The sequence below is a fragment of the Eleginops maclovinus genome, chromosome 4 (genome assembly GCF_036324505.1).
Source record: "Eleginops maclovinus isolate JMC-PN-2008 ecotype Puerto Natales chromosome 4, JC_Emac_rtc_rv5, whole genome shotgun sequence".
NCBI lineage: Eukaryota > Metazoa > Chordata > Actinopteri > Perciformes > Eleginopidae > Eleginops > Eleginops maclovinus.
Window position 1 is genome coordinate 30,140,328 of NC_086352.1, and position 24,075 is coordinate 30,164,402.

Consider the following 24,075-nt stretch of genomic DNA (forward strand, 5'->3'; position numbering starts at 1 on the left):
TGGAAGCCCATTGGAATCCCCAAGTCAGAGCTGGTTGTTGTGGCCAGGGAAAGGGACATTCGGGGCCCTCTTCTTGAACTGCTTACCACACGACTTGACTTGGGATAAGCAGTTGATGATGGATGGAACAAACGTCCCCCTTCTGATAAATTCAAGAGGAAACAAGGGCAAACCATAAATGTACCCTTAAACTATCAGATTGAAACAATCATCACAGTTTAAAGACAAACTTCCTAATTCAACCATGATCTGATGTGCATTGTGTAGCGGTGATCACACACTGGCATTTCAGGTGGTTTATACAAGTCATGCTTTGTTTTCGTGTCGTCATGGTGTTCCCAGATCACAATGATTAATTCAGAGACTAAAATGTTACAATAACTGACAGAAATGATAGGTGTGAACACAAGAGCCAAATAGTGATACATCATAAGCCTCTTTGAAGTATTCTCACTATCCTGAGCCTGAATCTGGAATATACCTAATAGCAATGAAGCTCAGTCATTTATTCCTCCTTGCTGCTTACACATGCATTTACCTGCAGGAGCATTTTTGAATCACCCAGACACGAAACATATCGAAAGCTGATATTTACAAAGACAAAAACAAAGAGAGGCGGTGATGTGTGCAGGGTTTGGCCCAGTGTGCGTGCGTGCGTGCGCGCGTGCGCGCGTGCGCGCGCGCGCTCTGGCCTTAGCTAGAGAGTATGGGTGTCCAGGTGTGGTGCTGGGCATTTCTCCAAACCAGGAAACTCCAATGCTTCTGATAAGAAAGCTATTCCTGCACCTTGTTTTTTTCGTCTTCATTTATTTCATTCTCTCTCTGTTTCCCTCCAGTGGTGTCGGCGTGGGCAATGTGTTAAATACGGGGAACACGGCCCTAGGGCAGTACACGGCCAGTGGTCGACCTGGTCTCAGTGGTCTGACTGCTCCAGGACCTGTGGAGGGGGGATCATGTACAGGGAGCGCTCCTGCAACAGCCCAAGGTATACACACTCACATTGACTCACATAGAGAGGTGCAGCAATGATTCCTAAAATACTGGAATGAGTAAGCATCTTCCCACATCCATTTCTGATGTCTCAAATTCAATGATTGTTGAAAACATGTTTGGTTTGATGCCTAGAATAAAGTCTGTGGTTTATACAAGCTTAAAATATTTCGTACATTTTCTTCAAGACATACATCAGTAAATACTCTAGAGGCGAATGTACACAGCCGTTATGTCTCTTAAAAATGGGGATGCTAACAAGTGACTAAATGAGACTGCTAAACTTCATAACACCAAACATTAGCCACTTTTAGCGGTGTTGACGAGAACGCTAACATCATGTGTCATTCTACTCGGATGTTAGCCTAATGTAAGCCTTACTTTTGGTGAATCACAAAAGTGCTTTTAGTAAGTGGACATTATCCTGCTGAACAAAACGTGTAAAAAAACATGTGTTTGCCACAGATCTGATTTTCTGAAACATGCCGAAAAGCCCCTGATAAAATCCTCTCTATTATCCACTCTATTATCTCCTTGATCAACACCTCCTTTATAAAATGCTGTTCAAGGGATAATGCATCCCTAAAAGGACCATTTGAATGTGTGTTACCCTGTGTTGTCTTTCATTTGTAAATTAAATGTTTTCTCTTTTAATCTTTTCAAATCCTATCCATTGAGTCAAATGCTTAACACTTCCCAAATACATGCTACTTGCTAAAACATTTTTTTAATACACTTCCTTATTAACTGTCTCACACTTGGGCAGGCCTGCTTATCCGTCCGTTCAAGTACTAAATGAGACTTGGACTACAGTGCATGATATGTGTGAGAACCAGATGTTTTAATAAAATAGTCTGTAGCTAAACGAGTCCTCCATTTACTTGAAATGGTCAACGATTTTCTCCGTTTTTGTAATCGTTGCTGGTCGTGGAGGCATGCGATAAAACAAAGTCTTCATATAGAATTCAAGGTAACACAAGGCATGTAATTGATATACAAATGATGATTTTGTGGGTGTAGTATTCTTTGACTTGCCAAACAGACGACAAAGTGATTCATGTTGTCATGTGTCTGCTTCTACTTTGAAAACCTAGTGCTTTTGGGCCAGAAAGCATTTCTTTAAAGTCCCAAAATATGTTCCTTAGTGAACACCTGAACGTGCCGTCTGCCAGATATCTGTCAGCACAGACTTGACACACACACACACACACACACACACACACACACACACACACACACACACACACACACACACACACACACATACACACATGTGCCTGATAACGGCTCTCATCAGTCAGACTGACAGCCCAGACAGACAGACAGACAGACAGACTATCTCTCCCCGTGCTCCAGACGAGGAAACACTCCTAATAGCATGCTCTTTTCTCTGAAAGCTGCCAAGACCATCAGCAACGTCCCCTATTGCTACTCACTCGCACAAACACAACTGCATAATTCTGCAAAAGCGGGTCCCACTGTGCATATCTCTTTGTTGGTGAAGGGCTCTGTGCATGTCATTACAGGCATGTGAGACAGCATCAGTTCAATGGTTCCTAGAACACTTGGGCTGATTTATTAGATGTTTTTAAGACTTTATTTTACTTTCTTACAATTGGTTACTAGATTTATTGTTATGTCACAACTCTACAATCAACCAATGTATTGTCCTGGTAAGTCAGTCTGCCCTTACAACACTGGCTCTTCAAATTTGATACAGGGAAAGCAGGATTTTTGCAATTGGATATTTAGAGAAAAGATTAATTTTCGGATCAATGTCAGTCCCTCCTGCATTTAAATATGTCCTATGTGTAATCCAAACGCCAAAGTCAGCATTATACAGAGACTCTTGGAAGACACTGACATTAAATGGAATGCATTGTTTGAGCAAGATTTGTCGCCATTAAGGGTTTAAAGTCCATGAGGAATGTTTTTACGCTAGCCTTTTCCTCCATACTGTGACTCAAACAGTCCTGATGTGGATGGTTGAACTATTTAGCTGTGCCATAGCCAATCAACAAGAAAACATGTCAACAGAAATTCCCAAACACCAACACCAAAGTATTACTAATTTGTGTTTCTAGCAAGTCAAGAGGTTTTTTGGCACTCTTGATATTTAATATTTAAAAATGTGGTTGGATTTATTTAAACATTTTGCAATGTGTCCGCTAAAGAAAGTAGTACCAAACATAATGTTGGTTGTTCCAGTACAACAATATCTTCTTCAGTGGGATGAAATAATCAGTATACCATATATACTTTTTTACAGCTTACCACATTTGTAAACTGCTTGGAAACTTTGAGAATTACTCTTGAAATACTTAAAAAGGCTTTCAATTTCAGATTTTGTTTTACTCTTATACAAGCAGACTCTTATACAACTCCAAGAAGGATCATGACTAATGGCCTACATCCAAGGCCACTGCACCACCTTGATTGGTGGAGTGACTTCATCACAACCAATCTGGTGTTTGGTTTGTACCGTTAATGATGCTTTCATTCAGAAATTAGTCATAGCAGGTTAGATCATGGAGGCATGTCACATTTAATCCCACATTTGTGTTTGAATGCAAGTGAGATGACAAGGATACTAGGGACATATTTGCTCTCTTAATAACTGCTGCCCTTGAGCACTGTCCTTTAGCAAGGTAGAGTTGACATATGGGACTTGGATAATAGAATGACTTCATACCATCCTTTTGTCATAAACAAAACACAAATGGTTGTTAATCAAACACAAAGGAGCCTGCAAGGAGTCAACGTTGGACAAAAAGGTGTAGCTGAATATTGGACATTTTGACATATTAGGAAAAGCATGTGTTATTAATAACACTAATGATGGCTTTGTTCTATTCAAATGCTCCAGTGAGTGAAGAAAAAGCAAAGCATGAACTAATGCACCTGAAGTAGCTAAATGGAATTCATCCCATGATTCTGTTCAATATTTACACCTGTGCTCTTCCTGTTGTGACATGTCAAAATGTCTTCTGTGAAAATACCTAATGTAATGCTATTTGATACACAGCCTCAAGAAATTATAATTTAATTAAAACAGTCAGTTCTCATGAACCAATTCACATTTCAACCGCTTATTCATGGCCAATGATACCATCATTGTCCAGAAGGTCTGTTATTTTCACGCTTCCAACTCAATGCCTATGCCAATGCGTAATGGACTCTGGCTGCAGCGATGCATTTAAGAAAAGAGGCTTACCGTTTGTTCATCATATGCCTAAAGTTGAGGTCTAGGCCCCTAAAAGTAACCTGAATGGATTGTTACGTTTCCCAAATGCTAGGTGACAAGAAAGTAACACAAGATTAAAGAACCCGGGGAGTCAGTGGCTAAAACAACTCTCATTGTCTGGATTTACAAAAAAGTAACCTTTGCTATAAAGAAGACCAGCTTAGTATGCAAGATGTGATTTTATCGAATAGCTTCTTGTTTACAAGCTTTGTAAATCGCTGTTAAACTTTCTTCAAAAACCCAGGGTGGCAATGGGTCAATCAGATACATTGAGTAAAGAAAGTTACAACAAGTCGACAACTGGTTAAATGATGCCCATCCCCTTACCCTAACGCTAATCAAACTGCAGCACAGCACACACGCTGACATCTGTTCAGACAGGGAAAAGTTGCAGGTTTCCACAGCCTTTTACGCAGGCCCTGATTAGGGAAAGCTATCACCTCGGACAGGCAGAGAGGCAGCACCTGGAGTGAGACAATCAGCAGAGAGAGGGGGAGGGGAGAGAAACACACAAAGAAACATTTTAGTGAACCAAGTTGTAATACATTTCAACTTTTCCCCTTTTGACCAATATTATCTTGATACGCCAACTGACACTTTCCAGTACATTTATGACCAACGATCAAAGGCTCAAGGTTTACATTTCTAGTGACATTTCAACTGTAATCAGTACTAACACTTATAATAAGTGTAATAAAATAATTTCAGTTATTGTATATTGTCTGCCACTACAACTATGACTCAACTGTTTGTGTAATCCTTAAAATGCTAATTTGTTTTATCATTGGGCTTGGAGAAAATGTAGCCTTTTTGTAGTTTAACATGCGAAACATAAGAACTCAACTTAAAGGTAATTTTAGACACAATACACTTCTACTATAGTATATGGTCCATTTCAATCCACTGGCTTCATCAATGCTTACCTAACAGCCGGACAGACACTGATGTGACCATTCTGTCTGTCATAGTCGACTCGTCTCTTAATCCCCGCAAGGGATCAAAGACCAAAAGGTTTTACAGAAGCAGCCCTCATATGATACACGTTATACACCAGAACTGGCAGGCCAAAAAGGGCCGCAGAGTCCTTTAAACCTGGTTAACTGTCAAGTCTGTTTATCATTCCTGTGGCACTTAAGAGTGCTTTGTAGAAGCAGCCGCTGAAAAATGGGGCTGGTGCAGCTAAACAGCGAGTTAGGGGGTCAGTGGGAGAGAAAGGGAAAAAATGGGGAGGGTTGAACATTAATCCAACAAATGTCATGATGCCATTTACAAAAGTTACAAAAATCCTTGGAACTCTCATGTTGAGGCAGTACAATGAGTCTGGTGTATGTCTCATAGTGTCTCTTTACCTTCAAACCATTGTCAACCATTCTTAACAGATACCATCACCCAAAAAAGTTTGATAAACGTCGTATCCCACATTGTACTCCTGAGTCACGATCTAGTCCCTGAGTCAGAGTGTGTTTTTCCCCAGAAATCTGTAAGATTATTTAAAAAGGGCCCTTCTGCTCCTAATCTGAGCAGAAAAAGGATTAGCCTGAATCTGACTGCTTGTCTCTAATGTCATCTTCACCCCTAAACTGACCTGTCTGGGCTCTCTTCCTAAAAACCCATGACACATAAAGCAAGACACTATGAGCACAATTGCCAATAGCCAGTTAATTTAGACATTTGTGGTTATTTTGCTATATCCAAACATCCAGAATCCATATGTAGGCGTTTATTTTACTAACTTCGTCCATTTGTGACAGCTGAGTTCTCCAAAATGCACGAAAGGTTAGCATTTGATAATGCCTCAATTGCTTATTTAACTGAATCGTTTCATAAAACTTGTAAAAATTAAAGATTTGTCTTAATTTAGGTTATCATCTTGGGTTATTGTAGTATCTATTCATTTAAATGTACTCTGTCTGGGATTTTGCCAAATTTATTATTATTATTATTATTATTATTATTAAGTCAGTTTTCCCTAAAAATAAATCTTTTTCCTCATACTCTTGGTCAGAAACCTCCATGTCAGAAGTATTCACATACAAGACACTTTGCAGTTTCATTAATCATCAATAGTAGAAAGACTTTAGAGGGGTATTTTTACATTTCTTAATAAAGACACGCTGAACATGTTTTATTTCAATAAGCAGTATTTTCTGATGTGAAATGTAAAGAAATAAATTGCAGACAAAATGAGTAAGAATTTGTAATGTTCTCATTTCTGTTCAGGTAAGCTAATTAGATCATACTAGACAAGATAATGCTTTAATTCCATATTTAACCAAAACATTTCAGAAAATGTAATTCAACAAATAACTGTTACTGGGGTTTCATGGGGATAAAGTTAAAATGTTACCCAGAGTGTATCCCCTTTAGATATATACTGTGTATACACATGCATTACAAAGGAATCAATATGTTAAACTTTAGACAAAAATGTAATCCTCCAGACATCCTACTGTATGTTATTTAGAGTTTGGCCATACAGATATATCACCTTGGTACATTTTCACCTCTACCCTCCTACAAAATCTTAACACAGCGGGAAAGAGTCTTCAAACATAATTCATTTGAATCCGCACATCCATTTTATGAGGCCATCGTGTATCTTTTGAGTCCTGTTAAAGAGTTCTATTGGTTCTTCTGTTAAAAACCACCCCATGTAGTAGTTGCTCCGAGACAAAAAAATGACTCTTCTCCCCGTCCCTCCCCCCTTACCCCTCTCCCCGTAGACCACCTGCCAGATCAAACACAGTCAACCTAATCCTCACCAACAAGCCTAGAAGATTAGGTTCACGATCTTGACCTGGTTTTGTAGGGAGCACATTTTGTCACACACTCGATTTAAAGGACATGGGGGGCATTGTATGATAAGGGGTAGCACGGTGCTTAAATGGAACCTTGTTTGGTTGGTAGACGTGTAAAGTTTTTTTTTACTGGAGTTAGGCCTTCAGCAGTGTTGTGGATCTATGTAAGAAGTTGTTTGAGACGCAGAAGGAGCAGAAGCAGGTGACTCAAGAAGACAAGACTAGACAACATGACCTACAGTTTGTGGACTAGGCAGATTTACCAAGCTCCTGGGACTTAAAAGCACCCTTAACGTTCCTGAGGGTCACGTTGGAATCAGGGTGTAGAGACGGAAGAGGAATGGCGGAAACAAAAACTGAACACGTTGTCAGATCTCATTTCTATCCTGTTATTGGAAATCGATTTACAGTTCCAATGATACTGAAGGATCGGGGGACAGGAGCGAAGACAAAAAAAGGTTAAGAAACCAGAAGGGTTGTGAAATTCAGGGACAGACGGTCCATAATCCAAACTGCTTTCAACTTTCTCAAGAAAACTGTCCCGTTTTCTACACTTGCCTCTGATCAGAAGGCCTTGACTATACGACGCAGTATGCGGTACGGTTCCCCACTGGCCTGCCGTAAGCACATTACCATATGGGCTGCATTTGTCAGCCGCTAAGTCTTAATAGGATCAGGCCTACGAAAACCTGGGCCAATTCCCCCCCTCGCCAAGGGAAGAGAGATCGGCACTGAACAGATTTACACACATACACACACACCTTGAGGAGCTCCATCACTCTTGGCAGCCAAGTCACAGTTTGATTGAGTCCAGGTCTGAATGGAGGGGAACTTTTAAAGGAGTTAAATCAAAAAGCAGTGAAGAACTTTTCTGATTGTTGCAGACAGTGGCATTGGCAAACTTATTTTCAAAGAAATTGTTGCAGTCTCATGGTGTTTACTTCCTTTTTTTCTGTTCGTTTTCCAAAGTTTCATTACGTTGCAACACTTGGGGACATGCTTTTATTGGACATGTTTGATCAGCAGGGTTTCCCAGTCTTTCTGTGTGTAATGAGCCACTTTGGTAAATACCTAAACTCAATTTTCTCTGCTGGTGGTTGTGTTAGAATGCCTGGCATGAGTTTAGAAAACCTGAGGATTCAGACATTTCAAGACTCTGCTTGTCTGTGGTTATGGCTTTTATTATTTTAATGGCATATTAAAGCTTCAATACCTGTTTACATTGTGTGTCAGCTCTTCCTGTGTGTGTAGATGAGTGTTGATTTGATGTGGTGTGTAAATATCATGGCATGCAAACTTCTCTTTGACATTACTGTTTTAAATCAATGTGACATTTAGTCCACTTTTGTTTGCTTTCATCAGGGCTAACACTACTCTGACAGATAAAATGGTGCCATTATAAAGTCACAGATTGGGAGACCAGAGTTGCCTTGTGAAGCATTGAAACTGCTCTGTTTAATTTTCTTAAAAAATGACAAAAGTCACATACATTCAGGCAAAACAAAACTGGCAAAAACATGTTTTTTCATGCACTGGGTGATATTGAGTTGCGGCTTTTTTGCGTCTTGGAAGGGAATCATCAAAAATACACATTTAGAAAGTTTGATGGTGTGGTCTGTTTCTCAACTAAACAAATTGTGTGTTTCCTTCAGGCCTTAAAAACCTGCTAAAACACTTATTTTTAGGATATTAATATGGCAAGTGTTTAGACTTTATGCATACTTTCCATACATCTGCAAAACGGCAATGACAGTGGAATTGCAAAACAGTAAAGTAAAATTGACTTGGAGGTAGTCGGGGAACATGATATTAAATCTGCTCAAATAATTCATGAACTCACGGTAGTTGCCGGCACTAAAGGGTACTTGTCTTGGGATGCAGACTTGATACACAGTCCACAGTTGGAGTTTTGATTGCCGTGTTAATGCATTGTTTATATGTGATCATAAAACAAGCTGAATATCTTTGTCTTGTCTTAACTTCCACCCAGGCCACAGAACAACGGTAAATTTTGCTCAGGCTCCAGCCGTCTCAACCAGCTGTGTAACACTCGGCCGTGCCCGCTCAACGCTGTGGATTTTCGGGCCCAGCAGTGCGCTGAGTACAACAGCAAGCCATTCAGGGGCTGGTACTACAAGTGGAAGCCCTACACCAACGTGGATGGTAAGGTTACCAGTTGATTTATTCAGTCCTGTTGTTAAATATTGAATGTATCCATTGTAGAGTTTTGCAGTGAACATATATTATTGTAGGCTTTGAGTCGAGGGAGTCCTTGCAATGCCATCTTCCAGGTCACAAAGAAATTGAATTGTTCCATTCGATTTTGGGATACTGCAAGAAATAAGCTCTATGGCATCACATGTTTATGATACTTACACATTTGGTTCATCAGGGTAAAATCCACATGTGGATATCAGACAAATCAACAAACATTGATGTGAAGGAACCAGGAAGTGCTAAAAGGATAACTAATTTCCAAGTTTAGGACTCATGCACCACTCTTTAGGAATACTCCTTGTTATCTTCTCTATCTGTAAAATACACAGTACTTTCCAAGGATTACAAAATACATCTCTCCTGTAAATTGGCACATATTGCACAAGAAAACAAATCTCATTGTTCAGAGCAGCTCTGTTAAACACACAGAGGATTGCACAGTGCTCATGGCAAGCTTTTTCTCATCTTAATTCCGTAGATCTTTTCATTCTGTACCCCTGCTAGTCTTAATCTTTTTTTTATAAAGTGTTTCTGTAATGCCAAACTCTATTTACTGCTGCAGTGATTAGAGCCAAAAGCTGGAGGAAACTATTACTGTGTAATGTGCACGGGAGACATGTAGCCACCTGCACCCCTCGGTGGGGATAGATTTAAAAAGGAAGCCTACGGGCCAGCTTTGTTACACAGAGAGAGAGTGCACTGAAGGAGAGCGGTGCATTTGGCCGTCGTCCCAGGCCTGTTTAAGCTGTTGATGAATGGGAGGCGATGTACAGAGGAACATATTCTGAACTGCCTTCTGGGACTTTGGGCCAAGTCACCTTCACCGTCATTTATTTTAATCAAAGGCGGCTGCAGAGACTTGTCTGTGATAACTGATCTGAACCGCAAAATAAAACTGCAACCCCACATGACTACCCCTGGGTGCCTTCATATTCAATTCCTGTCCTTTCCAATTCAGCCTCACCAGAACCTTTACATTATGTGCGAAACAGGTTGCAGAACAGTAGCCAGGGCAACTTTATATTTACCAGGTTATAACATGACTTTGTACTGATTCAAAGTTATGAATCATTAAGTAAAATTCCTTCAAAGATTATCTTCTTTAATGATACAAATGTTTTCTCTATGTGCAGATGAGGACATATGTAAGCTGTACTGCATCGCTGAAGACTTTGACTTCTTCTTTGCCATGGCCAGCAAGGTCAAAGATGGCACATCCTGCTCTGACCACAAAGGAGATGTTTGCATTGATGGAGTATGTGAGGTACATTGTCTGTTTGGATTCACAGTGCTGAACAGTACTCTTTCTCTTTCATGTCACTGGTAGAAAAAAAATTGAGTACATGGAAAATTAAGCTCTAAGACTTGTTTCAGTATTGGTCTCATTGGGTGTGACCAAGACTTTGTCAATCAAGCGGAAACCTCCATTGGTGAAAGTTGTACTGGAATGGTCTGAAAGTGCAGTTCCTCTAATGGCCACTTGGGGCTGGCTTTAAAAGGACGTTATTCTCTATACATTTCTGTGGTAAAAAGCCCCAGTCTGCAGCAGAAATAATACACTTTTAAGCATCCTGTCACCAAAAAACAGTTCTGGAATAAAGCTTACTTCGCCCTTGATTCCTATATAACACAGATTTTAAATACATATAAGGTTAAAGGTATATACAAAGGCATAAGCGCTTTGAGGGACAGTAGGGTACCGGGACATGTTGCTAGCCAATATGTGTTGCTTCTGCTAGGTCACCCGGGTCACAGACAATCTAATCTTTCCAGTTGTGTATTACGCTGGAGTTAAGCTAAGTCGGAACAGCTAAGATGGCAAAGGCCAGAGACCCATATTGAGCAGTTACATGTGCTCCAGAGAAACCTCTGGTTGACATTAAATAAATTACACCTGCCTTGAAATATTGAAATGTTCATAAATATTCTTGACCAGTAAAATATGATTACAATGAACATTTTTGGATGTGTTCACTTTCAGTTCCACAAAGGGATTTGTGTTATTCGGTTACACTGATCATTAGTTTAAAACATTGTCGAAAGCAGTCACGTTGTCTGCCATACTTGCAGGAGATATTCTTGCCAATATATAATCCAATTGCTAATACAATGCATGAGAGTTTACAATAAACTAAATATTTTCTTTATTATGTATCCAAGAATGAATTTACCTCCGTGTGTGACCTACATACATACATCTAATACATACAGTTTTTTCCTACACTTCATCTCGTCTTAAAAGTAATACTGCATCATCCAACAATGGTCATATTGTTCTGTTTTCAAGGGCATTATGTACTTGAAACACCCAATGTCTACACAGATGAAGTTAAAGTTAGCCTGGGATTTTCTAAATACATACTTTTATTCCTCTGAATTCTAGTCAGCATTGATGACGTGTGTGTGTGTGTGTGTGTGTGTGTGTGTGTGTGTGTGTGTGTGTGTGTGTGTGTGTGTGTGTGTGTGTGTGTGTAGGCAGTAGGCTGTGACCAGATTCTGGGCTCAAAGGCCTCTCTGGACGCCTGTGGGGCCTGTAAGGGAGACAACTCCACTTGCAAGTTCTTCAAGGGCCAATACACCCTTCAACACAGGGCCAACGGTAAGCCGGTCTTTGTTGAATGTGGGCTAGCATAAACTTGGTCCTCCTGCGAGACAAAGGGAGACTCAAGCACACTAACAAGGACATAGAAGAAATACACAGACAAATGCATCTAATCCCACTTCATAATGGAATGATTCACTTCATCTGCTAACAAACATGACCAATATAAAGTCGAGTGCATGGTGCGCTACAGTGAGGAATGCCACAGTGAGGACAGTTTACTATCGTTTTCCTACAGTAACTTGCTTTTAATAACAGAACAATGTAATAGTCGATGACGTCCATTTTATGTGCAGCGCTTGGGGTTAGGGTTAGGATTAGTTCTGAAAGTTCTGTTAATCGGTTTGCTCTAAAGAAAGTTTGAAACTACCCTCAGGAACATTATTATGTTCCTGATTAGCATTGGGTTTAATTCTAAAATTGTTATACTGAAAAAGTGCTTTTGCTTAACCTGCAAAAAGTATCTTCGGAAAACTGTACTGAACTACTATCTTCATGTGATAAGTTACTGTTGCTGATATACTGTCCAATTTAGTACCCATAACACTAAGAATTTTGCCATTTAGAGGTAATATTTTATAAACTTGGGCGCTCATAGGAAATCAGCAAAACGATGTTGGGGCAAATAATAAAATCAGTTTGTGCGCAAATAGCAAATAATACCATTTTCCGCATGAAGACTATGGTATACCAGCATGGGTAGCAGGTTTTTATGATTGATCCCAACATATGTAAGAGTCAAGGAAAGGCAATAAACAAAGATGTAGGAATGATTCAGACATGACTTTCTTCCTTCTCCTCAATTTCCCTTAGAGTACTACTCCATGGTAACAGTCCCAGCAGGGGCACGAAGCATCCGTGTTCAGGAAATGGAAGTCGCCACCAGCTACCTGGCCGCCCGCTCTCTGAAAAGGAAGTACTACCTGACCGGGGACTGGACGGTGGACTGGCCGGGGAAGTTTCACTTTGGTGGGACTGTGTTTGACTACCAGCGCTCTTTCAACAAGCCGGAGAGCCTTTATGCTGCGGGACCTACTAATGAGACGCTGGTGTTTGAAGTAAGCCGCCGCTCTTGGGTGATGTCCGTTTGGGGCAATTGACAGTGACAGGGGCCCTGGCAGAGCTCTTCTTTTTTACGTCTGGAAATGAATAGGCTTAGATGAAAAAAGAAGATTGGTTGGTAGGGAGAACAGGGGTGGTTGTAACTATCTGTGATGCTTCTGTGGGGGATTAATTGGTGATTGGTTACGTCAGGGATGATCTGGGGATGGGTGGGTGGTGTGGAAGGCTTTAATCTAGAGAAGGGGGTTCAAACAGCCTGGGCTGTGCAAAGTTATGCTCTTTCTGAGGGGAAGAAAATAGAATTTTGCAGTCAAAAATTGTAGACAAAAATAGGCTCAAGGCATACCTAGGATTAGTTCAAATCTAAGCCAGTTTAAAGGTCTGTTGTCCGGGCTCAAACTGTAAAAGTCAGTTTAAGACAGAAAGCTCAATAATCACCTCTTCCCCTAAATCTGTGCCACCCTGGGGCAAACTCGTGACAGCCCATTATATGCAATCACGCTGCTTTTAAAATCCACTAAATATTTCAATGCTATTCTCCATTGTACGTGGGTGGCAGCAGACATTTTAGAGGCACATATTTTCATTTTTTATAAGGAAAGCCCATTGAAATGTAGCATCTCACTTTACAAGAGGTCTTCTTGAGATACAACATTATAAAACATATACAGACAAGAACAGCATTACATACACTGAAAAAATACAGATACAGCCCTCACTTGGTTGAGTTAAAGAGGCCATTTTATGCTTTTTGGGTTTTCCTCTTCCTGTAGTGTGTTTTATGGGTTTCCCCCCCCTGACTTACACCTGAAGATGAGCATAATAGGGCCCCTTTAAGATGAGAAAATGAAGTTGCCCAGAGGCAGTGAAAAGATATCGATCTTAGAAAAGTAGGAAGATCATTCCATTTGGAAAGTGGTTTGCATTCAAATGTATTTAAAACTATTCTGGGTGCAAAGAATATTGCAAATATGACAGGGTGTAAATATTTATATGGAGCCTGAACCTTTTTCAAATAGGAAGCTCAATTAAATATCTCACAAAACTTAAACACACATAAAAAAATGGATTGCCAAATAATTATTAATTGAAGAATGATGGTGAGAGATTTTAAATGGTTTGTCAATCATATAAGCATTAATGTGGACATTTGAAAAAAGGTTCATGTGGGTAATTAGTCTAAATCAGCCTTCGTGCCACTTTGTGTCAGCAGTCTGATGGCAGAAGCCTGCCCCATGTTTATATGCTGCACGGTTTCTTGGTACTGCTGGCTCCAGTGTAACTCAGTCACGTGTATGTCCATGTACACATACTCAAAGCCATGGATGTGGCCCCCATAGCCACTGATCTCAAAAGTGCTTTGTTGCAGCCATGTGATTCGTGGCTAATAGAGCGAATAAAATCCGAATAAGTCAACTGCCCTTCAGAGGCTTGGATGAAAGTACAAAATCAGTTTCCAGGAGTGAGATGTTCTACAGAGTATGGGAGGTGATTTATAACTTGATTGTTTTTTTTTCTTGTGGGACCCAAGTTTGTAATTAGTGGTGTGTCAGAAACCTTCGACTGGAGGGAGAATCTTTACCCGTCCTGAAGCACTAGAATGTGATGCTGGACAGGCGTATCCTCCCGAGAGCAAGATTAATATTGGACAAGTGGCTGAGTCATTATCTGTACGACTTTGTAGGCTTAAGTGAGCGGTGGTGGGACGTGTGGGATGTTCTCCTCACATAACTTTGTCAGCGAAAGTATTTATTTTCCCCTGAACTCTGAACCCTAGGCGTGGAAACAGAAGTGGAAACCAGGTGATGAGCAGACTTTTTTTCCCCCTCTGCTCCCTGATAGTCATGTAAAAGCTGGTCCACCCTCAGTCCCTTGGGCTACTGCAATCCTGAGGTTAAAGCAGGAATGAGTCGCCTGTAAATCCAGAAGGAATACCAGTGTGATACTTCCAAAGTGCTTGGCTGGTCATTTGTTTGGCCATCAGGAAATGTCTGAGTGTTTCGGTAGCTATTTTAGTAAAGAGACTACAGTTTGTGGCAAGTTTAGAGGAGTAGCTGCTGTAGATGTTGGAATTTGAACAAGCCATTGTTGTTTCATTCTGCAAGATGGATTATTGCGGGAATGCAGACCAGCAACTTAAAATAAATATACGGTAATATTATCTTTCCTAGAAGAGGTTTCAAGATGGATTTTAAGATTATTTCTGACCAACTCTGAAAACAATTCTGCGATACCACATTCTTGCTTTCACTCGGTATGGGTTATACTTAGGGATCGTTCAGTTGTTTCAAAAAACAGAATTGTTATTATGTTATGTTGGAAGGAAATCTCTTAACAGCATGCAACGTGGATTGCCGTATAATTTTGTACAGACCATGAACCGTAATGACTTTGTAGATACAATGACTTTATAAATATGCTGATAAATATCTCACAATATATGGATTAGCTAGCTGCAAACAATTATGCCTACCAGATATTTATCATGATGAAATAAGCAACAGCACTTGCCTGTACTGAGTGGGGGATACTGATTAATGAATAGTAGCATGCTAACACTCTAAGGAAGAAGCTTAACTTGGTGTGTAGTATCTCAAAGAAGCGCTTTGTCTAAGCACAGCACATAGCTGGACACACTTTTCTTTGGTGTCTCTTTGTCACAAAGTTATCTGCCAAAATCTGGGAACATGATACATCTCCTGAACACTGAAATTGGGCAAAAACACGAGCATTGCCGATAAGGTTAATCAAACTGTGGTTAATGAGTGGACGTAGACATGCATGTACACGATCCTTGTGCAATGAAAGATCGTAAGGGACAATTTTGATGGCATTTACTTTTGATTCTACTTCCAAAATGAATTGGTTTGGATAATAAGACAAGTTTTCTTACAACCTATTTGACCATCTGCCCATTTCTTGCATTTTAAACGTAATTGGAGGATTACCATTGCATACCCACAATTTAGTTTCATGAGTTTATTGTCATCAGAACAATAAGCCAGAATCTAGATTGTAATGACACTAAATATTCCTCAAAGAAGAGTCTTCGCTAAGTCGACAGGGCTCCACATGCCTGTCTGTGTCTCGATCATACATCTGCTGCGGATGTACAGATGACACGGGCATAATCTCTATAAGTATGTCCTGTAATTACAAAAAGGAGAAAGAGGCCGATAGAGAGGGAGGAAGGAGAGTGAGATTAAAAGATTAAGAATTCTGCAATTGAACTATCTTGATGTGAGAAGTTAAGGTCAGGGCACGGGGACTTTAAATGCAAATGAAAAGAGCCAAATGAAGGAAAGCAAATCGTTTTATTTCCAAATGCTGATCATCTGTTTCACACATTCTACTTAACTTTCCGCTGTCACGGAAAAAAGCTGAAAGAAAGTATGATTGGGAGGGTATACACACCGATCACTCACAGACCCTTACTCAGCTTGAAACGCTCAAAGAAAATAAATGTTGAGGAGTGTGAGCGCAAACTGTGACATGGTGTTCTCATCTCTACAGCTGCTCAGCTGGTAGGGGGGAGGAAGGAAAGAGGAAAGAAGTAACTAACAAGAGCAGGAGAAACATATGGCTGAGGTCTCCATGGACACCAAGTAGGTTTATTACCCCTGAATTGACGTTCTTGTGGTATGGCGAGGCGAGGTCATGCCAGTCCAGGGCAAATAATTTAGGATCCACAAGTGAGATTGATATCTGGGTCCACCACATTCTAATTCATCATCGTCTCATCTGACGTGATGAGTGGCGTGGCGGTTGGGTTGTGAAAACCAAGACATTCTGTGGTCTGATGTCTTACTCTGGGAAGATCGACTAGCATCAATCACGCAACGTGAACTCTTTTAATATACTGTATGTGATTTTTCATTGGACCAACAGAACAGTACAAAGTAGGAGCCATATGAAATAAAAGGCAGAGAACATTTCTCAAATTTAGACCCCAATAAGAAAATTAATTGGTCAAATAAGTTATTGATTTACTTTATACACATTTTCCAAGTGTATGTTATGCTTCTTATAATGCATGAATGTTATATGAACTGACAGAGTGAGTCTTTGAATATTTTTTTTTTTACTTTGCATATTTTTTTATTGCCCAAATACAAATGGACTTGAAATACCAGATTTTTAAAAAAATAATAATTTGAAGACACAGGCTTTTGGACATTAAAATATAAAGCAAAATAATAGGTTATATAATATTTATACAACTACCAAAGCGCAATTTGGCACACATCTAATCAAAGAGCTTAAAGTTATTGTAGTGAGTACTGCCAATGGTGACTGGATGCTAAACTAATATCTTGTAGTGAAAAACAGATAGTACAGCATGTAGCCGATATAGGTTGAAACAGCAAACACACAGCATTTTGCAGCTGAATTGAATATTGGCCCGTCTGACTGCCTTCTTCTGATTGCAACAGCACTCAAGACCCATCGGTGATGTGATATTTGGATCTGTTCACTGTGATTAACTGATGGAAAATTGCTCTGAAGTATTTTAAAACCTGATGGTCATAACCCAAATCTATTGTATCGTAACATATTCTATGTCCAGTTACATTTCAAAAACGGAATTATTAGTGTCAATAAAAACTGAGAAACACCTCCCACTTTGTAACTCTGGGTCGGGCCAAGTAATACTGATTGTCAAACCAAAATCAAGTTGTGCCAACTGGTTGATCCTAAGCTTTGTTTTGCACAGGCACCTTACCTCACCATCATCACTGATTTATTAGTAGATGGGCACAAACAATGTTCTGATTCTGTTCAATCCAATTATTTTATTGCATAAGACTTGTTGACTGAGTGATGACTTTAAATGCAAGTCAGTCTGATAATAGTTTGTGCTGTCAATCCATATATGGCTCATGGATTTATTGGCTGTAGAGCTTTTGTAGATTTATATGTGTTGTGACAAATATCAAGGCAGTATTATACTGCTGTGGTTGGTTTGCTTTGACTACCGGAGAGTTCACAAGGGTAGTGTTAATTCTGTTGATGAAGTCGGAGCAAGCATGCATTCATTGTTGCTATTGGGACTTGATTTGCAGGAGGTTGTGGGATTTTGGTTTTATTTATTTATATTTGTCTTTGGAAGCTAAATACCCAAACAAATAATAACAGCCAGGGGGTGAGCTTTGGCGGCATTGGTTTCCAGACTGGAGAGGATTCAGGTTTGAATGAGTCTTAAAATATCTTTGAGAACCCTAACTCTGTGGTTGGTTGGGCGTGTTCAACATTGTGGATGGTTTAGGGAAGAGAGATGAGCTATTTAGAAAGCTTCAAGGCTTCAGTAATGTTGAGGTTCTCTACTAAAGAGATTTTAAATGAAATCCTTTGAATTTTTTTTTATAGCTGCTGGATTACATGATTGGATGTTATTTGGGGAAGGAGCAGGGTTGTCAGTAAGATTTGGTTAGGTAGAGTTTGGTAAGGCATACGGGTCAACATGGTGTGGTTAGTGGTAGTGGTTGTTTCATGGCAAAGTAAAAAAAAAAAGTGCCACACACTCTCATGCAGTTTCAAAGCCACCAGTGGTATAATTTAAAGATTTTAGGCTAAACATCCTTAAGACAGCAAGTGTTAACTTAAGCACTCTGATAAAACTCTGATAGGCCTACATAAATGCACAAACCACAAACAGAATTTAATTTGAGGATTCATTCAAATGTTGGCTTACCAGGGCAACGCTTGACTGTGAAATGATCAGAACCTGGTAGCTAGTTGATATTGATGATAATCTATAATGGCCCTTCATTGGAAAATAATTGATTATTAACAATGCTTGCTATTGTGATCAAAATCCAAGCAAAATATGTCTACTCTACACTTGGATTGAGAGTCAGATGAAGTTCTCCCATCACTGCAGAATAATATTCAATGTGTTTAAACTGAAGCTCTGCCTGAGTTTTGTCTGACAACCAAAAATAGTCTAGTAAGTCTGTTTTTATGACATTTAGACCAATTGAACAAAAAAAATTGGCAAACAGTAGTTCCAAACTGCCTTTCACTGAGTTACTTTGACACTGACTAAAACAAAAAAAAAAGTGTATTCCAGGGATTTGCTCATTTATAATAAGCACATTTATGATAAATTGGCGCTTATCAAGATGATGATACCGAGTGTAAGTCACAGTGAACCTAAAACCTGTAACATTGGTTTGTGTTCAAATTCTACCGGGTAATAACAGAAAAGGGGATCAACTTTTGGCTTTCCTTCTGTGCCCAATTATTTTTGTAGGATATGCACCTGATTGTGCCTGTCCATTCGTCCAGCTGTTCATAAATCAGTATACAGAGTACCAACATATTTAGATGTGTTTGTCTGACAAGAGACAGCTGTTTGCTCCTCTCCACATACTCATACCCCTTTGCCTCCTGTTTGGATTTGGGCCGAGCATACACATGGAACAGTTAACATGCTCAGAAGGTGATTGGTCCAGTCAGTTGATGCGCCCCGGGACTGTTGAGTATGGATCTAATCCAGGAGGTGCTTGGCTGTCTAAACTGGATAGTTGATGGTAGATTCCTCATACTTAAGGATATACCCCAAAGAAAATACACTTGTCAAAGCTCATTATTAGATAGACTTGACACGTTTTTCAGGCATTGGAATGGCTGTTGAGGGTTGGATTTAAAACAATTTGCCAAATGGATTAAGGATTAATACCCACCCAAGCTGAACTAAACCAAGTTGGCCTGTAAAAGGGAAACATTGAACACAGTCCAATGCTGTGTCTTGAAATGGTTTAAAATGACGCACTATGAGCTGACTATGTATGTAAATGTGCCTCAAACTAAATTATTCACCATGGCAGTGAATCCTCACCGGTTTGCTTTAATAATAGCCCGATGCTTCTCTTGTAATGGGTATGTCTGCTTTCATTCATCCGTTAGTCTCTGCTTGCCTTCCATGTACAAATAAATCTCCCGTACAGAAAAAGGTAACTTAGAATCACCAGCCAGTAAAAAAGAATGTGGTAAAAAAAAGAGCTTACTCATGACGGAAAATGGAAATTGTTACTAATATGTGCACTGTCCTGTCCAAATAAAATGACCTTATAATACTGTGGTCAGCCAGTTTGGACTAGAGAGGCATCACATGTTTTTGGAGCCTTCTGATTAGTGGGTAACAGCTCAGTTGGACATAAATGGTAGAATTATTCTGCCACGTTGTCTTACCTTTAAACTTTTTTGCAGAGGGATCCACAACAGATGGACCATTTATACTGTATCTGCTCTCCTTACACTGCACAGTATAGGAGTACTGTATAGATTTTTGGAGTTCTACCAATGCAGTAAGACATACTGTGATTTATCTGTTACGGATTGGCTCAGAACGATAGAATAAGATATACATCATACGAAGGGGAAGATATTTCATGGTTGTCAGACAGGAAATATTTGCTGTTTCCAGCCTCTCAATTGTGAAGATTTTACATTTTAAATGTCAGATATTTTGGACTGTCCTTACGGCAACTTCCAAGATTTCACCTTGAGGTCCAAACAAGGAAGGTGAAAGTTAAGCTGGTACCAAAACAGGAGAAAAAAAAACAACCCATAAAACCAAGGGAACAGGCTATATAAACAAAAGCAACAAACAGGATGCAAATCAACTGGGGAACACTATAGGAATTATCCATGGAACAACCACAGACAGGAAACATGGTATGACCACACTAATGGAACATCCACAGCAGACCAAAAGGGACATATGCAGAGACTACTTGCAGAGTCAGGCATACAGTATATGCACACAGAACTAATCTCATTGACAAGACACAGCTAGAGAGGGCAGGCAAAAACACAAGGGCAGCTGGGTGATAACGCACAGGTGGATAGAATCAGGATGGCGCAGACAATCAAAAAATGCGCGAAAACACAGGAAGTCAAACCAGACAATACACAAGGAGTTTGTTTTACAAAATAAAACATGAAATTAAAAAACAAAATCATAACAATGAGAATATGTTTTACCAATACCTCTGAAATTGTTAACCTTTGGTTTACATAATGCAATTTCCTACTTTATATCCTGCTAGCAGCCTGGGGTCATAACGTATGAACTTTGCTAGTTTGAACCCCTTGAGCAAGAGAAAGAAAGATTTGTGTATTCTCACTGTGCTTTCTTTATAACTATATTCACACGTGTGATACCTCTCTGACTTACTGTGCTCTTGCCTGACAGATCCTCCTGCAGGGAAAGAACCCGGGTGTGGTGTGGGAGTACACCCTGCCACGCACTGAGAGGAAACCCGACTACAGCTGGGGCGTGGTGCGCTCCGACTGCTCCGCTGCCTGTGCTGGAGGTGAGACTGTGTCTGTTTGTATATAGACCTGAACATGTGTGTTTTAAGGATGAATAGAAGTGTGTGACTTTGTTTCTGGTTCATGAATGGAGCGTTTTACCCCTTGAACACTAGTTTTCCTATTATGGCTTAGCAACTGCAACTTCGCATGGCAGGACAGTAAAGCTGCTGAATGAGACTTAGTAATACGCATAAAGTGTTGTATAACGGGAAAATGGTTGGCTGTTACAAACTTTGGCTGTGAGAAAGTGGCAAACTTTTTAAAAAAAAAATGTTCACACTACATTTTTACCTTTTACTATGAACGAAATACAAGCACAATTGTTTTAATTTACCTGAAGACATAATAATGTTATTTGAAGTACATTTCAAGAAGTATCACAAACATTTGGAGAATCTTGACATTTAATTAGCGTTTTTTAACATTTAACATTTGACAAGTGACAAACTTTAAGGGGGCGTGGCCTGCAAATACTCAATCTGCATTAAAAAAGAGTTAGAAATTCTACTTATTCAAGGTGTACTTGAGTAAGAATGTATTAATGCGTTTGTATATGATCTGTTTGTGTGTGTGTGTAAATCTGTTATCGCATTGTGTACAATTCCTGTAGTCCAGTGTAGTCTAGGAAGTGTGTATAGGATGATGAAAAGCACCTTTGTCAATCGAGAAGTTTAGACTTTGTCAGTCCCAAAAGACTCAAGACAGGCCCCTGCTCACTCTCTGTGTGTGTGTGTGTGTGTATGTGTGTGTGTGTGTGTGCACACACACACACACATGTGCATGTGTGGGATGTGTGTGACTGTGATTGTTCTGACTGTGTTTCCTATGGGTTCACTCTCTCAAGAGGCTGCACACAGACACACTGACTCAACAGAGTTTTGATCCATGACAGTTACAAAACTGAACTTTTCAGATTTCCATAGTTTAGGCACGAATCCCAAAATTGTCAGATTTTATGCAAGATCTACAACTCCCTACTCTGTCTCTCCGTGTTTTTTTTCCATCAGGTCGTATCTCGAACAAGGCCATCTGTCTGCAGGACCAAAAGGTTCAGGTCAACTCCACCATGTGCAATCCCCACACCAGACCAACACTGGGCTCCCATCTCTGCAACACACAGCCCTGCCCTGCATAGTAAGTGTGTGTGTGTTTGAGTGTGTGTGTGTGTTTAAGGGCATTTCTTGGTATACAGTTGGCCGTGGTAAATGTGGCTTGTGTCGTTATGTAGCCATATTTTCAGTAACCTTAGGCGCTGTTTTTATAACAGACTCGCACATATACACACGGTGGTTGAGCAGTCTAGAGCTTGCCTGTGGTCCATTTGCTGCGGTCCGCCACTACTCTGCTCAACCTGTGTTCTTATCCTCTCTCCCTTCTCCTCCCTACTCTCACTACTCTCCCTGCTCTCTAATTTTTCTTTCTTTCCTCTTTTTTCTTATTTAAAAAAAAGCCAATGAATGCCTTTTTTGATATTCTGACATTTTGCATCACTCTTTGATACTTATTCCATTACAGCGTGTTCCTCAGCTGTATGTCCACCTGCACATCAGTACTTGACAGAATCATGTCATTTTGTCTTCTTATGTTGAGCTTACCTCTACGATTTGGTCACAACAGTATCCTGGTGGATTTCAAGCAGAACATTGAGTTAAATCTGAATGTTCCTATCCTGCCAAGTCAACTACCCTGACACGCCAGATGCCTTGTTACACAGAGACATCTAAAAAGTCATAATTGAAAACTGTTTTGGGAGGCACGTTCCAAAATTTCTTGGCAGGTGATTGGATGGACTATCTATTTATCATCGTCTATCTTTAGCTGATCAGGTAAAGAGAAACATCTGTTCCATCAAGAAATACTATTATTTTTGCTCTTCTTTCAATGAAGAATTCTCCAGCTCTGAAATTGCTGCATCAACGCTAACCTCTATAAGAGCCGCCTTTTCTGGTATTGAATTTTGGCACAATCACCTAAACCAGCTACCAGTAGCTACACACAGGACCTTAATTTGTCTGTCCGACTTTGGTTCTGAAGGAAACACATTACTTAAGGCATGATGAGAGGGATTCTCATATGATCTTGTGACCTTGTAACTTAACCAATAGAGGACCAAAACTTCAATACATATCAGCTCGGCTCCTGGCTAAATTTGGGCCTTACGCAAGCAGTAAACGTCAACAATGTCCTCAGTATTAATAACAGGAATTTCATTATTACAAACTATTTAATGGAAATGTGTGTCTCCAGACATATCAATACTTATCAGTTTCGACTTTGTGTTAAGCGTAAACTAGCTAACGTTAGCATGCAAAGGGACAAAAAAAGTAGATGCAAGCAACGTTAACATTTTTCGTGCTAAATATCTGCTTGTTTGTCCCAGGGAGCATGTTTGCATGACAAGATTAGCAGGCTGTTTAAAGCGTACCTAAATTCAGCCTGACGCAGTGTTGGGGTTTGAGGTAGGGAAACCCAAAACCCCAACAGCTAGCCTCCAGCATAGCCTTTTGTCATTTAAATGCCTCAAACTTTTAGAGAGTTAGTTTTTTGGGCATCAAAAAATCAAACATTTATTCTGTGGGTGTTCTTGCTAAATCCCTGTCACACAAACTTTTCACATGCCCTGAAACAACATTCAACCAAATGGTTGTTTTTGTCATGAAGTAAAACCTGATGATGTTCCCAAGTTTTGTAATGGTCCTTTTTCTTCACGGAACACTTGAGAATAAGAAAGAGAGAGCCAAATAAAGAAAGACGAGACTAGGGAAAGGGAGGGAGACATGAAAGCCAACTCAGAGTGATGGTTGCTTTCAATGCATATCATCACTCTCTAAAAAATTCTC

At 39.9% G+C, this 24,075-nt stretch overlaps 1 protein-coding gene across 1 annotated transcript in view; it reads left to right on the plus strand.

Moving 5' to 3' along the window:
- adamts18 (ADAM metallopeptidase with thrombospondin type 1 motif, 18) overlaps nt 1-24,075 on the plus strand; it is a 61,642-nt gene that overhangs the window by 24,824 nt on the left and 12,743 nt on the right. Inside the window, 7 exon segments of the mRNA XM_063881834.1 lie at nt 837-985; nt 9,023-9,195; nt 10,383-10,513; nt 11,725-11,848; nt 12,665-12,909; nt 21,114-21,234; nt 22,243-22,369. Of these exon segments, the coding sequence (XP_063737904.1) occupies nt 837-985; nt 9,023-9,195; nt 10,383-10,513; nt 11,725-11,848; nt 12,665-12,909; nt 21,114-21,234; nt 22,243-22,369 (1,070 nt within the window).